The 16,968-nt window shown below is 38.2% G+C and overlaps 1 protein-coding gene across 1 annotated transcript; it reads right to left on the bottom strand.

Moving 5' to 3' along the window:
• Positions 1–1,215: 1,215 nt before the first annotated feature.
• LOC140304961 (somatostatin-like receptor F_48D10.1) lies at positions 1,216–16,259 on the bottom strand. The gene is made up of 5 exons (XM_072383751.1): positions 14,826–16,259; positions 11,364–11,504; positions 10,986–11,258; positions 6,684–6,830; positions 1,216–2,976 (listed from the first exon to the last, which is right to left on the bottom strand). Exons 1-5 carry the CDS (start codon positions 15,399–15,401, stop codon positions 2,764–2,766), a joined length of 1,350 nt encoding a protein of 449 aa, XP_072239852.1. The 5' UTR covers positions 15,402–16,259; the 3' UTR covers positions 1,216–2,763.
• Positions 16,260–16,968: the final 709 nt, after the last annotated feature.

A 16,968-nucleotide genomic window follows, 5' to 3' on the forward strand; every position in this document is an offset into this window, starting at 1 on the left:
ATCTTTTTTCTAAACGATTATCCTTGACCTCAGTGGATCATGAGTGCATCATGAGGTCAACGAAAGATGGTTAATGAGGTCTTTGGGAGAGTCAACCATGCTAGAGAGAGAGCTCGCAGCTGAGATCTGGGATCTGCAGTATTGACACTACAGCTGAAAAATATTCAAGGCAATCACAAAAGACTCAAATTACATTAGGCTGATGTGTTTCTTTCACATTGTGAATATATATGCATAACATCTGAAGCGTCTGCTCTTTTCTTTATATATTTGCATTCCATATTAATTTAAATGGTGAAAACATCAATTGAAATGCAGGCAAAAAGTTTGGAGAATCTTAATAAGACTGAAAGTCAGTCTTTGGTATGACTACCTCTTGGAAGAATTCATCCCTCCATAAAACCTTTTAGTGCAGATTGTAAATTCAGTTATTCTGTTACTGGACATAACTCAGCCTTTTCTCCCTGTTTCCCTTCCTTAAGAATGGCTTCTTGACAGCCACCCTTCCATGGAGACCATTTCTGATGAGGCTTGGGCCAACAGTAGATGGATCAACTGAAGGTCCAGATGCATTTTTCAGGTCCTGTGTCAGGTATTTGCTGGAGTTTTTACTATTTCATGAGGATATCACTTTCAGATACTGTTCATCTGCTGTAGATAGTTTTTAGGCCTGCCATTTTTTCTTTTCTCCTTCACTTGTCCAGTTTCCTCACATTTTAAGGACACACTGCACACCATGCTGAGATATATGTTTTCAGCTAATAGCTACTGTATCTTGGTGGTGCAAAATTTTATTTCTTGCTCTTATTTTTGGATTTTTTCATAGATGCAACCAACATTTTATTTTTGTGACAAGCTGGTTGCAACAAAGTGCTTAAAGATACGATTTGAAATTGGTTCCTTGCAAAGTTATTAGTTATTTAAGTGTTTAAAAAAAAAGAAAGAAATGGCAAGGTTTCCAAAGAGAAACATTATTCAAGACCACTTTAAAAGATTCCAAGCAGTAAATACTTCTCATTTCCATAGACTCACAGTTCCAATTTGCAGATGATGGGATTTGTTTGTGCAACAACAAAAAGAAGTAATTCATTTTTTATTACTCCATTTTATTTCAAAGAAACCAAACAAACATGAAGCACAAACACATCTTAACAACAATATCAGAATATTCAACACATTTACTTGTAAAGACATTTCATTTTTTCTTGCACCGCCTCCATTATTTTCCAGTAATCATCTGTTATATCAGCTTCTGAATGCTGCTAATGAAAAGCTACTGAGAAGAATCCTCTTAAACTGACACTTACTCAAATATGTACTACTTACAATAAACCAGTCCCATTTGTGGGATTTATTTGATCATCTTAAGCCTTTTTATTTATTTATTTATTTTTATCAATTTGACCAGTTACTCTATATTTGCACTGACTTTAGTTTTTTAATACAAGCAAACATATAAGCAACACATAAGCAGAAATCCAGCAATATTACAGGCACATAATATAACATACCGAAAAGCTGTGATTACGTTTTTATCCATTTAAGGTTTTAGGGCCAAAACTACTAATAGTTCTGATCTATTTCACTGGTGTTTGGCACAAAACATTGTTGCTATGGTTACCTGTGTCAATGATATAGCAGATCTGAAATAAAAGTTAAACTGCACCTACTTGCCAATCATAAACAAGTATTTACTGTGGCTACGGTATGATCGTGACCCTAAAACATCATGTGATATTTAATATCTAATAGCTTCGGTGGAAACATGATTGAAAAGGCCAAAGGTATCAAGCTGCCAATCTGAACAGATACAACATCTGCCGTTTAGTGAAATAGGAGCTGAGCAAAGCACACAGTAACACTTGAAGCAATATGCTGCCACAAACCCCGGATTTTTCAGCATCACGCCTTTGGCAGGGAGAAAAATACATTTACTGAATATGATCAGAGCAGTCAAAAAATGACCATTGACACACATCACACATGACACTTAAGCACAGAAATGCACAGTGTAAGTCCAATGTTTTGAAAGAGGTAAGAGGTTTTGTGTTTGCGGCTGGCTCTGAGCTGCTAAATGAGTCACATTTACTGTGAAAAAAAGCATGTAAACCATTTTATGAAATTACAAATGAAATAACAGACTTCTCCACAAATATGCACAGATGTTCATTCATTATAATTTCATTATACTAAGTAAGTAATTAAAAAAAGATTGGGAGCTTAAAATGACAAAAAGAACAACAAGAAAATTCTGATGCAACGTATGATTGACTGAAGCTGCTAATTTAGTTGAAAATACTTCACATATATATCACTAAATACCCCCAAAATAAACTTTTGATGTTCTGTATTTGTAGTAAATAGTATACAGTAAATAGTTATCAATATCTGGAATGGCCTTTTTGGTTCTGGTAATCATAGACATTGTTATATTGATGCAGAAGTCACTGCCACAAAGCGAGAAAATTAATTTCTTTGCTCTTTATTTGTTTGTTGTGATGGTTATTGAAGTCATTTCCCAAGGCACTTATGTCAAGAAAATGGGGATTTATAAAGAAAAATATTCAAGTGGTTATTTTGCACAGTATGAAGTATAAACATTGTGATGCATTTACAATAAGCCTGGATGCTAACAATAGTCCAAGAAGTAAATGTTTACATTGTGACATCAACTTGACTTTTTGATCAGCTCTCTGCTTCTTCTTCTGCATCCTTAGCTGATCTTTGCATTTCTTCAAACATTCAAGATCCAGAGTGCATCAGCTACTGTTCCTGTGGAACTATGGAAGCATAGGAGGGGCTAGTCAGGGACGTGATGGTGGGAGGTTCTGGTGCAGCTATCTCAGAGTTTACCTTGGAGTTTAACATGGTAAGGGTAGTTCCAGGGCAATGGGAGGGAAGCTGACATGTAGGGGTGGAACGGTGTAGTTCTGCTGCTGTGTGAGTAGAAGGTGACGCTGGTGGGTGAGGAGAGATCTTCAGAGAGAAAAAAGGGGAAACAAGTTTGAAGATGGAAACAGAAAGAAAAGTTAATTAAGCTCTGGGTCACCATGGGGGTGTAGAAGCAGATTCAGTACAGTCAGATTTCTTTGAATTAGCAGAATTTACAAACACTAAAGCTCCATCCAGACAGGATGGAACCGCAATGGTAGTTAATGTCTTGTCCAGGCCTTCCGTCTTCAAACACTTCATGTGATGGCTCTTCTGTCTTACTTAAACTTTACACCTAATTTAGAAGAGTGGAAGTATCTTTAGCCTTTAGCCAAATTAGACTCAAACTAATCTTATAGACTTGGTAGACTGTGAAAAGTACCATTGGACTAATACATGTGCCATATATTGTTGTCATTCTTAAGTCCAATATCAGAAACAAAATTAGGCTTTTCTCCACACAAGTACAGTGGGATGTTTTTTCACACAGAAACAACTGATATTTACCATTAAAGTGTAGGACCTCTAGTGGTTGAGAGAGCAACTGCATGTGGACTGTAAAAAATGGAAGCCTGTGATAACAGACACATGGTTTTAGTCCTAATATCTTTTAACCCTAACCAATCAAATCAAGTGAGATTAATTGCTAAACCTAACCAGGAAGTTTTGTTATAACATGTGTTTACTTGTAAACATCCTAAATGGCAAATTCACTTTCAAAAAAAGTCATATTTTGGTCTCACATCTCACAGTTGAAGGCACATTTTAAACAGTGCTACATGTTTATGTGTTATTCACCCCTTCCTTCTTATGAGGATATGTTTGATGAAAGGAAACCTCCTGCTGCTTGCAGAGGTGATACTTTAGAGGACACCATCATGAGTCGCATTTAAGGGGATGACCCATTTGATCGTTTGGATTGGAGGACTTGTTGTATGAATGTGTGTTCCTGTTGCAATATGATATGTCTGCTTTGCACAGCTGTACATTCAAGGCTTCATGCAGTGGCCTCAAAAGGTTGACAAAATTAATTTTCTCAATTAAAAATCAACAATGCAGGTTGTTAATAAACACTGAGTTAGCGTTAAAAGTTTAGATATTTGGACAGGGTAATAACGTTTCTTGTAGGTTAATCTTTCTTATGAATTAAATGTTGAGTAAACATTGAATTGTGCTGCATTACAATTAAATCTAATTATTAAACAAACTTGTTTTTATAAGCTGTGCATTAACTGGCTTTAGAGACATGACATTACAAATAAACATTTATATTTTGTGAACTATCTATGGAAATCTCACATTTACTCAATATGAGTCATTAAAAGCACTTCAAGTTTGGTGTCAGCATAAGGCATCAAAATTCAGTTCTTCTGCCTGTTGACATTTAAATGTTTCATTCTGATTTTGCTTTCTGGCCATCATTAGGAAGAGAGGGGGTGCTTTTTGCAACCTACGGGAATCTGTCTTTCTGAACATAATCTCATACGTAACTGCAGGTCAATGTGAGAAGCATACATTATGTTACCATGGTGATCCAACCAGATTAATGTGAAAACTCTCGCTTTAGGCTCAACATACCTCGCTAAGCCAGCAGTCTTGGTTTTAGTACACTCCACAGGATGAGTCTACAGTCGAATTTCCTCAAGCTTCCTCGTCACAGGAAAATAAAGATATGTCTGTGTGTGTATGTATATATATATATATATATATATATATATATATACATATATGAGGTCTTGATTTCCTGGAAAGTGTTAAATGCTATAGCATTTGACTGACATTTTCCTTCCCACGTTCTATTCGTTCGTATTAATTTGTGCATCGTTTTGTTTGTATTTTTCACTTTATTTCTGTGCACAAAATGAGTGTGTACTGATCAGCCTACAACATCTTGTTATGATGCAATGCTCTGCTAAGAAAACATTTACAAATGTGTCACTTAGGCACCTAACGAAACTTTTTTGTACCCCTACATATGGCAGCGGTACAACTCACGAAAACTGCCTCAGAAGGGCACAAAGAACATGACAAAGAAGGATATTCCTGCAGAACTTTTCTAATTTTCCAGGTTAGGCATTTGAAACTGCAGCTTCCTACACCTCCACAGAGCTGCTACTTTTAGTCTGTTTTTCTGTTTTCAATATTAGTATTCTGACAATGAAGTCAATTTGGGGTTCTACAGAGCACAGGGCAAATAAGTAAACGGAAGTCTGATTCTGTGAGCAAAAATGAATGAATAAATTAATAACAGCACAAAACACTCACCTCCTCCCTGTTAAATTTGAGCAGTGACTGTGAATACTCTGACTCTTCAACCGAACTAGATTAATAATGGTTTGTTTGTGGCGAAGTTTAGTTTTATTTAGAAAAAGCCTGCATTTGGTCTTTGTTGGAATTGTGTTTGGAGTTGTACTCTGTGATTTTCTCTCCCCAAACCAGAACAGAGGAGCAGCCTCTCTGTGCTCGAGGACTTCATGATTTACACATAAAGCACCAAGTAAGATACGACTACAGTCGATACACTTCATGAATATGAATAATAAAGAAAACAAACCAGAGTAGGTGCCACTGTATGTGTAATAGCCCCACATAGGAATGAAGATTGATGAGAATGGAGGCAGAGTCTGCAGTTCATTCCTGTTTTTCAATTTATTTAACTATGAAAAGTAAAACCGCATTTCAAACATATTATTAGACCCACCCTCAACAATATAAAGGATTATATAAAAGGTGTCTCTGCTGTTATCACTGTGTGTACTTTTATCTCACAAATGAACTAAAATGCAAACAAATTGACTAAAATGTGCAAGTGTTGGCATTTTGTGGCCTCATTTTTCCCATGTCAGTGACTACTTCAAGTCTGTCACACCTCAAATATACTGTTTTAACACCATCTGTATGGGGGGAGTAACCATCATCACCCCCTGTCAGCACTCTTTTCAGAATATTGAATCAGTCACTACCTGTGGTACCTGAGAGGTAAGTCTGCATTTATTCATTTGTATGGTGACAAAAAAACTGAGCAAATAAAATTTGAATCCCAATATTTTTTCTGCATGTTAAAATGAACCTGATTAATGAAAGTATTTTGCTTAAATTGTCTTTCTTCTTTTTCCACTGTCTCTCTGTCATCTTCTGTTCTCATCAAGATTTTTTTACTGGCTGGCAAGATATTGAGGCAAACATCATGTCCGAATCAGAACTTGTGCTATGAAATTATGCACAGATCTGTGCATCAATAATTGAGCTCTAACATATTCTTTAAAAAAAGTGTAATTTTGGTAACCTTGAACTGGCTGATTGGGCGTAACAGGAGCCTAATCAGTCAGTTTGTCAGTATATTTCCTTGGGAATGTTACTCATACTTGTGAACCTGCTTTTCTCTGAAACCTTTTGTAAATCTTAAAGCTTTTAGAAATCCTCTAATCACTCTACCAAGAGCTTTATTGATTAACCATCCATCTTCAATTAGCAGCTTTGACACATGCATGAACTGACACACCTGCTGGTTGATTAATAAAGAGGTGACTCATGATGCAGATCTGTGGTGTTTCTGGTTATGTCTGTATGCATTATTGAAAAATGTTTTCAGCTGTGCATGTCTCCACTGTTCAAAATTTATTTTAGAATAAAATATAACGCATGTCTCCCTTTGACCTTGTGCTGCACCAAACAGATCAACAACTCTGTCATTTTCCATTTTTGCCTAAATTCCTCTTTTCTGTCCAACATCACCTCCACACGCTGGTTACCTGACTGCTCTGGGGATCATGGTAGACCTCATTACGAGGGGAGAGCTGGATGCAGTCCTGTGCTGTGGTTTTCTCAGTGCGAGGAGCACTTGGGTCGCCATCATCTACACCATTAGCAGTGCATCTCATACTCTTCACACACAGCACCTGCATAGTCACAACAATATTAACACTTGTATCATCTGTATAGGCTCTATAACCACAGAATTGTCCTGTAGACAATAGTTGAAAGGTCAAGGATCAGCTCTTTGTAAATCAAGGCTATTCTGTGTTAACTCAAACCATTTTTGAAAAAACTAAAAGAATTGTTTGTCAAATTGCAACCACTTTCATAGAGGGAGCTGAGTTGGATTTACAGTTGTCACCAAAATATTTATGGAAAAACAGATGATGGGGATACACAAAATAAGAACACAAGGCAAAAAAAAACTACCTGGAGAACTTTAAAAGTGGGTACCAAGACAATCTGACAAATGAGAGGAGAACCACAAAGTCAATGTACACCCAGAGAATGATGGCTAATCACAACTCAATGCAGGCATGAAACAAAAGGACAGGAAACTAAATTAATGGGGATTCACAAGGTGAAGAAAATTGAAAATTAAATTAAATAAAAGCAGAGCTGAATCTGGTACAAAAGGCATTTAAAAAGAAAACCAATGACAATACAACCTAAACAATGTCTCTGGGAGCCATTTTAAATTTTCACTGAGTTATACGTCTGTGTCACTCTCTCAATCCCTGCAAACAACCATGCTTTTTTCAACGCAGACGTCTGGAGATACAATACGTTGACTGAATGCTGTTTGGCTGAATTTTAGCTTAACCCAGCTAGAGCCGAGTAGTCTTAGTTTCACTGGAACATAAAGCAGTTCTTTATTCACTTTGACTTCTATTTTCTCCACAACAGAGCAAAGCTAAAGGACGAGCAACAGCTCCAACCCAACACCCCCGGGCTCAGATTGTTTCTCATATTTATGAGATTGCTCCAAAGTGGTGCTACAACATCTAGACGTGGGTTTGTGAGGCACCAGCAGAGAGCTATTTTCAGTCCTTTAGTTGACATTTTGAACCAGTAATCTTGCTCAAAAATATATACAACCATATGACTCTGATGCAGGCTCTGTAAAAGTAACTTGAACAGCAACTTCCTCCCTGGTTTTCATATTTAGTATTTCTCTGTCATATAAATTCAACTTTTACCAGAAATTGATGCATAAAAAATTGAAAATACAGTTTAGGTGGGAAGCTGTGGTTGAGGTCACATGTAATGTGTCATCAAGAGTCAACCAAGTCATGAAAGTTAAGTGTCCTGCATGTATACAGCTGTAGTTTTACTCAAAGTTGTTCATTACTTTTTTAGCAGCTTTAGTATTGTTTCAATGAAATGTGTGTTGATTTTTGGAATTTAAGCCTCGGATAACTGGGGATCAATGTCACTTTCTGGCAGAAAAAGACAAAACAGCAAACACAAAAATCCATTTAAGTATTAACCCAATTCAAAAATTATGTATTTTTATATTATATATGTATAAGAGAAAAGTTCTTCAAGTTTGATGTTGGTACAGCCCAGAGCCTATGCTCTATCCCAAACCAGCTGTTCCACAAATAAAAGTCTTTACCATCATTGTAATCTTTATAAACAGCAGAAACAGTAACATATACTGTGTATATATTTTATATGGTCACCCAGTAATCAGAGGAGTTACTCAACCTTTCAAGAAAGTAGAAGTGTAGATGTGAGCAGAATTAATGAGCAGAAAAATGTGAAAGCTCTCTTTTATCACACTCCAATTCGTTACTAACTGGTCAGTCACAGACATTTAGTATTTTCAATCCGGAGTAGGTATTCTATCATTTGTCAAATTGTCTTTCATGTTTGTTATAGTAAATCTGTGAAATAGAGGAGGAGTACCATCACAAATGTCTAGTCATATTCCAAGGCTGGTATATTTGATATACCAGTGTTAATGGGGCTGTGAGGCAGGATAACATAACAACAATCTGTCTTTGTACCTATCTGATGATAGAACATCACAATTATTTTGCTAAATTTCTACATAAAATACTGTTATTGATTTAAAAAACTTTTTTTAAGCATTTTACCCAATTTGGAATCATTCTGATGCACTCTGGCTTTTACATCCCTCAAAAACTGTCACTGTTGTGACAGAGACTGTTTTAATGCCTCTGTTAAGCACTTTGAATCACCTTGTTGTTGAATTGTGCTATACAGATAAACTTGCCATGCCTTGTGAAGAGTGAACCAAAGTGAAGCACTAAGAAGAGAGTGAGATGAAACCTGGCAGATGGTCTGCTGCTTTCAATAAATACTGAGAAAAACTGAGGCAAAACAAACGGAGAAACACTGGAAATGATTCAAGAAGCGTGAAGAGAGCTCTACCAACATATTTTCAGTGACTGTGCTGTATCTTATTTAGAAAGTAGTGGATGTAAACCTGCCTGAGTTACCGCTTGTTTTGGGTATTTAAGCTGCTATTACATTTTAAAATGTTCATACTTTAGACATAAAGTGATGTTTTGTTCCTGTTATAAGAAAAAAACTCATTGTCATCATTATTGCCCCAAGAAAGTAAAAATAGAAAAAGAAAATATTGCATTTTTTAACCATTAAAGGGCAAAAATAGATGGGACTTGTGAGGGAAATATGGTTCCTTTTGATAAGGTGAGAACACAGTTGTGGCTGAATTTGATCCTGTCTGAAAATAACATCTGTCGCTTTCAAATGTCATGAATGCAAAAGGAAGGAGAGACTTAAAAAGAAGCAAATGGGGCTGCAATGCAGACTCCACTACAGCACAACACAGAATAGCACAAAAAAAAGAAAATGTATCCAATTTTAAAATGATAGATCAGCGTTTCCCCACCTTGGACCTCAAGATACACTGTCCTGCATGTTTTCAATGTGTCCTTGCTGCAACACACCTGATTAGAATAAACAGGTAAGCTCTGTAAGCTCTGCAGAAGGCTCATGAAGTGGCTTGTGCTGGAGCAGCGAAACATGGAAAACGTGCAGGGCTGTGTGCCTTGAGGACCAGAGTTATGGAACACTGCCATAGATCTCAAACTGTGAAAATGGCAATTGTGCAACCGAGAATTGAACATAGCATTATACCACTGGTCTCCCTCACAGTAGAAGGTATCATTTTAATCAAATACACACAAGGCAAACAAACTGTTAAGGATTGGATAATGCTGTCAGTACTTTCTGCCCTCCTGTTAATAAGCATTGCTCTCACTCACAGAACCAAGTCAAGCCTTGAGCACTCTTGAGCTGTAATTGAGCTCATCTTGAGAAATCTTAAACCAATTCAGCGTAATGATGCAGGTATTAAATTTCATAATGCACTCAAAAGGTGTTCACTTCCTTTGGCTTTTTTCCTATTTTGTTGCCTTATAATTTGGAATAAAAAATCATTTTTTAGGGGGTCATATTATTTTAACAACTCAACACTTTGACTGCTTTGAAGGCGCGTAATATCTTTAATAGTGAGAGACCAAATAAACCCTAAAACGTGAATGCATATAAATATGAAGCACCAAAGGTCAGTATCTGCCCTTTTGCATCAAGTCTCTCGGAGTATTTCTCAGTAAGTTTGGAACATCAAGGTGTTGGGATTTTTGCCATTTCATTAAGACAGCACTGCTCCTGCTTCTTCAATCTGATGTACAACAATCTCTAAATAATACACAGCCTCTCAGTCATATGGAAGTCTGGGCTTTGAATAGACCATTTAAAAACATTTCAGTGTTGTAACTACACAAGTGTTCCTGTAGCAGTGTTAAAAGATTGAAAAAGGGTTTTCTCAAGCATTTTTCTGAATTTAGCACCATCTGTCATTCCTTTAATTCTGAACAATTTCCCAAGCCCTGCTGATGACAAACATCCCCAAGACATGATGCTCCCACCACCATGCTTCACTGTGGGATAATCTTCACTAGATCTTAATTTAGGTATTTAAATCGAAAAATGTGAACATGCAGCTTCCATACGCTGTTTTTCAGCTTCTTACATTTTTTATATCACTTAGCCAATAGTCTATTTTGCTTACGTCCATTACCAATCCAGTGTCACCAGTACAAAATAGGTTTGCTATTGCAGAGCAGATGCTTGCTCAGCTGATCAATCACAGAAACCTGAACTTTTCATTAGATGGTAGCCCTTTCTGACCTCTGTTTTAACCAAAAACATATAAACATGCTGAAATAAGTAGCACCATTTCATGATAACTTTAGAGCCTCACTGGTGCCGATTTGGCACACAGAAGATGGTCATCTAACCTTTCTGAAGCTCTGTTTGAAGTTGTCAGACAGGAAGCCATAAAGCAACGGGTTTGCACAAGAATTGGCATAAGACAAGATAACAGCAAAGAAGTAGATTCCAGCGGTCGTGCTCGACTCAGGGATGATGACCACCAGGTTGACCATGTTGATGATGAAGAACGGTAGCCAGCAGAGCACAAACACCACCACAATCACCACCACCATCCGTGTCACCTTGCGCTCTGAACGGCGACGTTTAGTGAACCCCACCCGCGCCCCAGAGGACTTCACCTACAAGAAAATCACCATAGGAGGTGGTGAGGATAAGATTGATTGATTTATTTTCATTACAACAGTCTCAGTTACACACAAACTCATACACATACACACTCTTACCTTGACAACGATGAGCAGGTAACAAAGGCAAATGATGAGCAGCGGTCCAAAGAACCCAACGGTGGCAGTGTAGATAATGAAGGCTGTTGACCACACATCCTTTGGCTCTGGCCATATCATGTTACAAGAGTTAAATGTGTCCTAAAGGCAAATTAATAAAATATTCAAGAGAGTTAATTAAATCCAAACCTGTTCAGAGGACAGTGACACATATGGAGTTGACTAAATAATGGATGGACCACAGAAAAAGTTATTTATTTATCTTTTTAACTTGCTTTTTGTTGACTACTTGCTGTGGAGGGTTTAAGGTAGTAGGTTTTAATAGGCACATTTGTGACAGTGGAAGACATTTATCAAACTTAGCCTTCAGCAGTTCAACACAGGCTTGTGTACTATCATTTTAAACAGTGTCAGGGGCGCATTTTCCACCAACCTTTTGTTCTGTGTAAAGTTTGTATCTCAGTTTGTATGTTTCAATACATGTTTATATGCTTTATTTACCGTATGCTTGTGTATATACTGCTATCACAGCCCTTCATGTCTATGCAGCATATAAGTGGACAAAGTTACTTCTTTTATATTTTACTGAGTATGTTTCAATCATCACTTAGGAAAAACATCCACAAGCAGTGGAAACCACTTTTGATCACAACAACAATACAAACAATTTTAAACTGAACAGTTTAGCAAACAGCTGCTTGTTTACACATTTAGTGGTTGTTAATCCACATCTACTTATTATCTAAGTGCTGTTGAAAGCAGCCTTTAATTACAGTGGTAAAACAGGTCTAATATGTTGCATCCTCATCATGCATTTCAGTCTCACACCATAAAGTCTAATAGCCACATTGGTTCAAAGCACAGAACCTCACAATTTCACAGTACAGGCTCCAAAAGTGTAACTAAGTCCTAAATCAAGCTTACATCTGCCTTTACAAATTGTACCGTACTTACATTTAGCATTGCATTAATCTGTCACACTTTATCGCCTCACAGCAAGAGGGTTTCAGGTTTGATTCCCGGCTGCAGCGTCTCTGTGTGGAGTGTGGAGTCTGCATGTTCTCCTCCTTGTATGCGGGAGTTCTCACCATCCAAAAACATGCATGTTAGGTTGATTGGTGACTCTAAATTGTCCCTAGGAGTGAGTGTGAGCGTGGATGGTTGTGTGTCTCTGCTTGTGTGTCTTGTTCGTCTCTGTGTGCCCTTTGATGGACTGGCGACCTGTCCAGGGTGTATGCTGCCTCTTGCCCAATAAAGAGCTGGGATAGCCTCCAGGAATCTAAATTGGATTAAGCGGGTATAGAAAATGGATGGATGAACCTATCATGAATGGAATATTGCTCCATAACATGCTAAGAATGGTTTATAAAGGAGGGGGTGAACATGGGGTTTTATGCACTAAAGAACCAAGTCCAAGCTCTGTGCAACCCAATATTGTCAAGTGACTTCTTACTTTCCAGCTTTGCTATCAGTCGTGATTGGTTTGGCTTCAGTTAAAAAAAGTGCATGGTTATGGATTAAGAACATGTGGAAGATTTCAAATACAAAAAAACATGTAAATATTACCATCTCACAATTTCTGCCCCACTAATCGTGACACAACAATGAATTCATTGACAAATGTACATATTAGACTTTTTCTTGTGAAACTGGACTTTTTTTCTGGACGTTTTTTGCCTCACTAAACTCTTTAAATAAGTCTGTTCTTACATCCTCACCAAAATGCATCTATGATATGGTTAATGTGAACTCGTAGAGTTTACTGTGACAGATTTCATCCAACAAATTTCAAGTATTATTAAATTTTTCCTTTTTAAAACTCCAAATAAATAATGCTGATAAGAAAACACACTTCTGAAAATGTACAATGTTTTATCATTTCCTAGTGTAAAGCTACCAGTCAGTCAAGAAGCTGAGACACCAGGAAGTCTCTCCACTACAATGGAGTTCAATGAAAAAAACACTTGTAACATGCTGAGCTCAAGTAGTACAGAGGCTCTCTTCCTCTTCTTTCTCACTCAAATAAATTGCTTTTTAAGGGGCAAAACATGCTTGAAAGCGATGACAGTTATATCTGAGACGTGTGTTATAAAATTGTTTGATAGTACCCTGTGTAAAAATTCTAAGACGCAGAGGCCACATCAGGTGTCATCTAGATGTGTTAAATTGGGTTGCACTTGGCCTCTTTAAGAAAAAAAGAAAAACAAGTTTCTTGGAGCCATTCAGAGGAATGAATTGCTGTAAATTTACAAAAAATACATACACACACACCCACACACATATATATATATGACGAGTTATCTATGTAATCTATCAACATTTTCTGACACCCTCACACAATCTCTGAAGCTGCTGACAGCAAAAATATATGCATGCCCACAACTAAATACCTTGACATTGCTTTGCTCTTGTGTGCATCAAGGTGTGAATTTGCCATTTACAACTCATCGCATCTGAGATACACACAAGGATCATGGGAGCAAACAGTGAAGGGAGGCGGTGGAGGAAGCTGTAGTGACAGAGACCAGGGTTTTACTCCCATCTAATACCACTAGTTTTGTTCTCATAGTTTTGGCATGGTGACAGCAGTTCTGGTCCCTTGTGAATCCCGTAATAGACCATTGCTTTCTCAGTTCAGCTCTTACTAATTGGTAAGCTTTAGGCACGACAACATATTTGGGATTTGGGACATAAAAGGTCAAAGCAACATAGAACTTCAAGTTTAAGCACAAAAAATGACTTTTTGGAATAGAATCTCGATTTGGTTTAAAATATGCCATTTTACAGTGTTAGCCCTGCACAATAGGAAGTAATACAAGAGAGTGCAGTGTGCCCGTCACAATCTCATATCAAAGTCTCCTGGAAAAGGATGAGTTTGGAACTGGCTGAGAGCCAGATCAGTGTAGGTTTGATTCTCTCTCGACAACCCCCCCCCCCCCCCCCCCCCCATTATGTTCATCATGTTTTACAGAAACTTTGTAATATTGTTTTTTAATATAATTTTTTTTAAATTCATCATGTTTTACAGAAACTTTGTAATATTGTTTTGTTGTGAGGGGTTGTTAAATTTGTACGGCCAATTCACATATTAAATAACTGCTTCATTAAATGTCCACATATAGGATGTTTTGCCATCTAGTGACATAAATTGCAGGCAAAGAAAAATTCCCCTCCCACTGCTTATTTAATTGGCCATGAAAAATAGGAAAGGCCAGTCCTACAGCCAGTGTTTGGTTTTTCCCTACTGGGTTTCTGTAATTGCATAGCGATGCAAATTGGCATAAAGGTGAGGGGACAACCTGTGGCATAATCTTTGGACATGAATTGCCTGTTGTTTTCATATAATTTATAATAACCTAAATGTCTCACATAGGAGTTTAAAAGTGTGTTTGAGAGTAGCCTGAGTTCATCTCACTGTTTTTGGGGGGCCTAAAGAATGGTAAGCAAGACTAAAACATATACCTGCACATCTGAGAAGATGACCACTGGCAGGACCACAATGAAGGACACGGCCCACACCGCTGCGCTCACCACCTTAGCCACGCGAGGGTGCCTCCACTTGGTGCTGCGGATTGGATGAACCACAGCCAGGTAACGATCCATGGACATGACCGTGAGGCAGAAGATAGACGTGAACTGGTTCATGGAGTCAGCAGTCATGACAACACGACAGAGGAAGGAACCAAACGGCCAGTAGGAGAGAACATTCTGTGTGGTGAGGAAAGGGAGTCCGATGATGTAGAGCTCATCGGCCACAGCCAGGTTCAAGATGTAGATGTTGGTGACGGTCTTCATTTTGGCATAACGCAGCACCACATAGATGGCCAGAGTGTTGCCGATCAGACCCACCAGGAAGACTGTGAGGGAGATGACTGCTGTCATCAGAGTGCTGCTTCCCTGAAATGGGACGCTCTGAGTGGACATGTTGGAGGAAATGTTGAGGAGGCGAGGGTAGGAGAAGAGGAAGGGCGAGGCAATGACTCCAGAAGAGTTCAGATCTGATGGGAGGGGAAACCAGTTCTGGTCTAGGGGTTCCATTGTGTGCAGTCCACGTGCAGTTTCCTCTAATTATGAAGGTTATTTCGGAACAAAAACAGAATCAGCAGCCACCACACTTCGAGGTTACACCTGGTGCCAAATAAAAAGTGGTTCTGCTTATGTGAGTGACTGCCTGGTTTGGCTCAGATGTTCTCTGCGCTCGGATCTTAGGTGAGAAGTCGGTGAATTTGGAAAAACTGGCACTTGAATCTTCCTGCGCACCGTGCGCCACAAGCCAGCTCCAGAAGGGGAAACGTGATATGAATCCTATATTCCAACACAACTAGTTTCGCATGGAGTCTTAGCCCGTGAGTAATTAAATTATTCAAGCTACTGAGCCACGGATGTTATATATTTATTGTCAGCTGTCCGGCGCCCTAGCCTGTTTGACGTCGCTGAACATTAACGTCTATTTTTATCCGGCACTGCTAACACAAAATAACTCATGCAATGTCTCGTGCGTTAAAGAGGAGTAACACTGGAAATGGCGCCACCGCTTTTACGCACGTTAGATATTCTTGACTTCACGCTCTGTAACAACGGATGAATATATGTTACACTATAAAGGTTATGAATGTGCTAAATGTTTCTTGTATCTGTACTTATGACACGACATTGCCTTAAAACTAACGAAGAGTGACATTTAATCTACATTGCGCGTACAGAACAAAATGATTCAGAGATCAGGACTAGATTAAGCTTACTTTGGTGTAAGGAGGAAAAGTCCAAATATGTCTGCAATCAAATAGAGACGTATTATTCCCACCAAAAGCTGTTTTATATATTAATAGTCCTGTATCGATGGAAAGTGGTGTTGGAAATGGTTCGCTGTCCGCGGTGCTGAGCAGCAGCTCCGCCGCCTCTTCTTCAACTTTGTGCCCACACAGCTTTTCTGCTCCCTGATATGATTTGTTGAGAGAGAGAAAGAGAGAAATAGAGAGAGGCAAAATTCTCCTGTTTCCGCTGTTTTACTGTTCAACCTTACGTTATCTCAGAGACATGAACTGTCTCACTTTTAAAGAGCTGTTGCCAGAGTGCAATTTACGATTTTCCTTTGATGAAGAACTGCTCAATAGTATAAATACAATTTCAGCTAAATACACTGTGAATGTTAACGAACCAGTATTATTCCAGTAATATTGATTATTTACATACTGATAAGCAAGGTTGGATTACTTTTTAGTGTTGTCAGTCATGGTAGTTTTTGTAATCAGCTGTGTAATCCACATGGTTACACAAAAAATGTAAACACTTTGAAAATGATTAAGTTAATCAAGTAAAGATAGCCTACATCTAAACATTTTCAGGGAAAATTAAATGTATTTAGGATATTCAGCGTTTACATCTGAGCGTGTAAACTGAGTTACGCTTATTCATATGACATTACAAAAACTTGCTGTGTGGAGTTTGCTTGTTCTCCCCGTGCATGCGTGGGTTCTTTCTGGGTACTCCGGTTTACTCCCACCGTCCAAAAAGATGTGTGCAGGGTTAACTAGTGGGTCTTATTTCAAAGTAGGCGGGAGTGTGAGTATGTATGGTCATTTGTCTCAGTGTGGCCCTGTGAAGG

Source organism: Leuresthes tenuis, unplaced genomic scaffold (assembly GCF_036924035.1).
Source record: "Leuresthes tenuis unplaced genomic scaffold, fLeuTen1.0.hap1 SCAF_4, whole genome shotgun sequence".
NCBI classification, from domain to species: domain Eukaryota; kingdom Metazoa; phylum Chordata; class Actinopteri; order Atheriniformes; family Atherinopsidae; genus Leuresthes; species Leuresthes tenuis.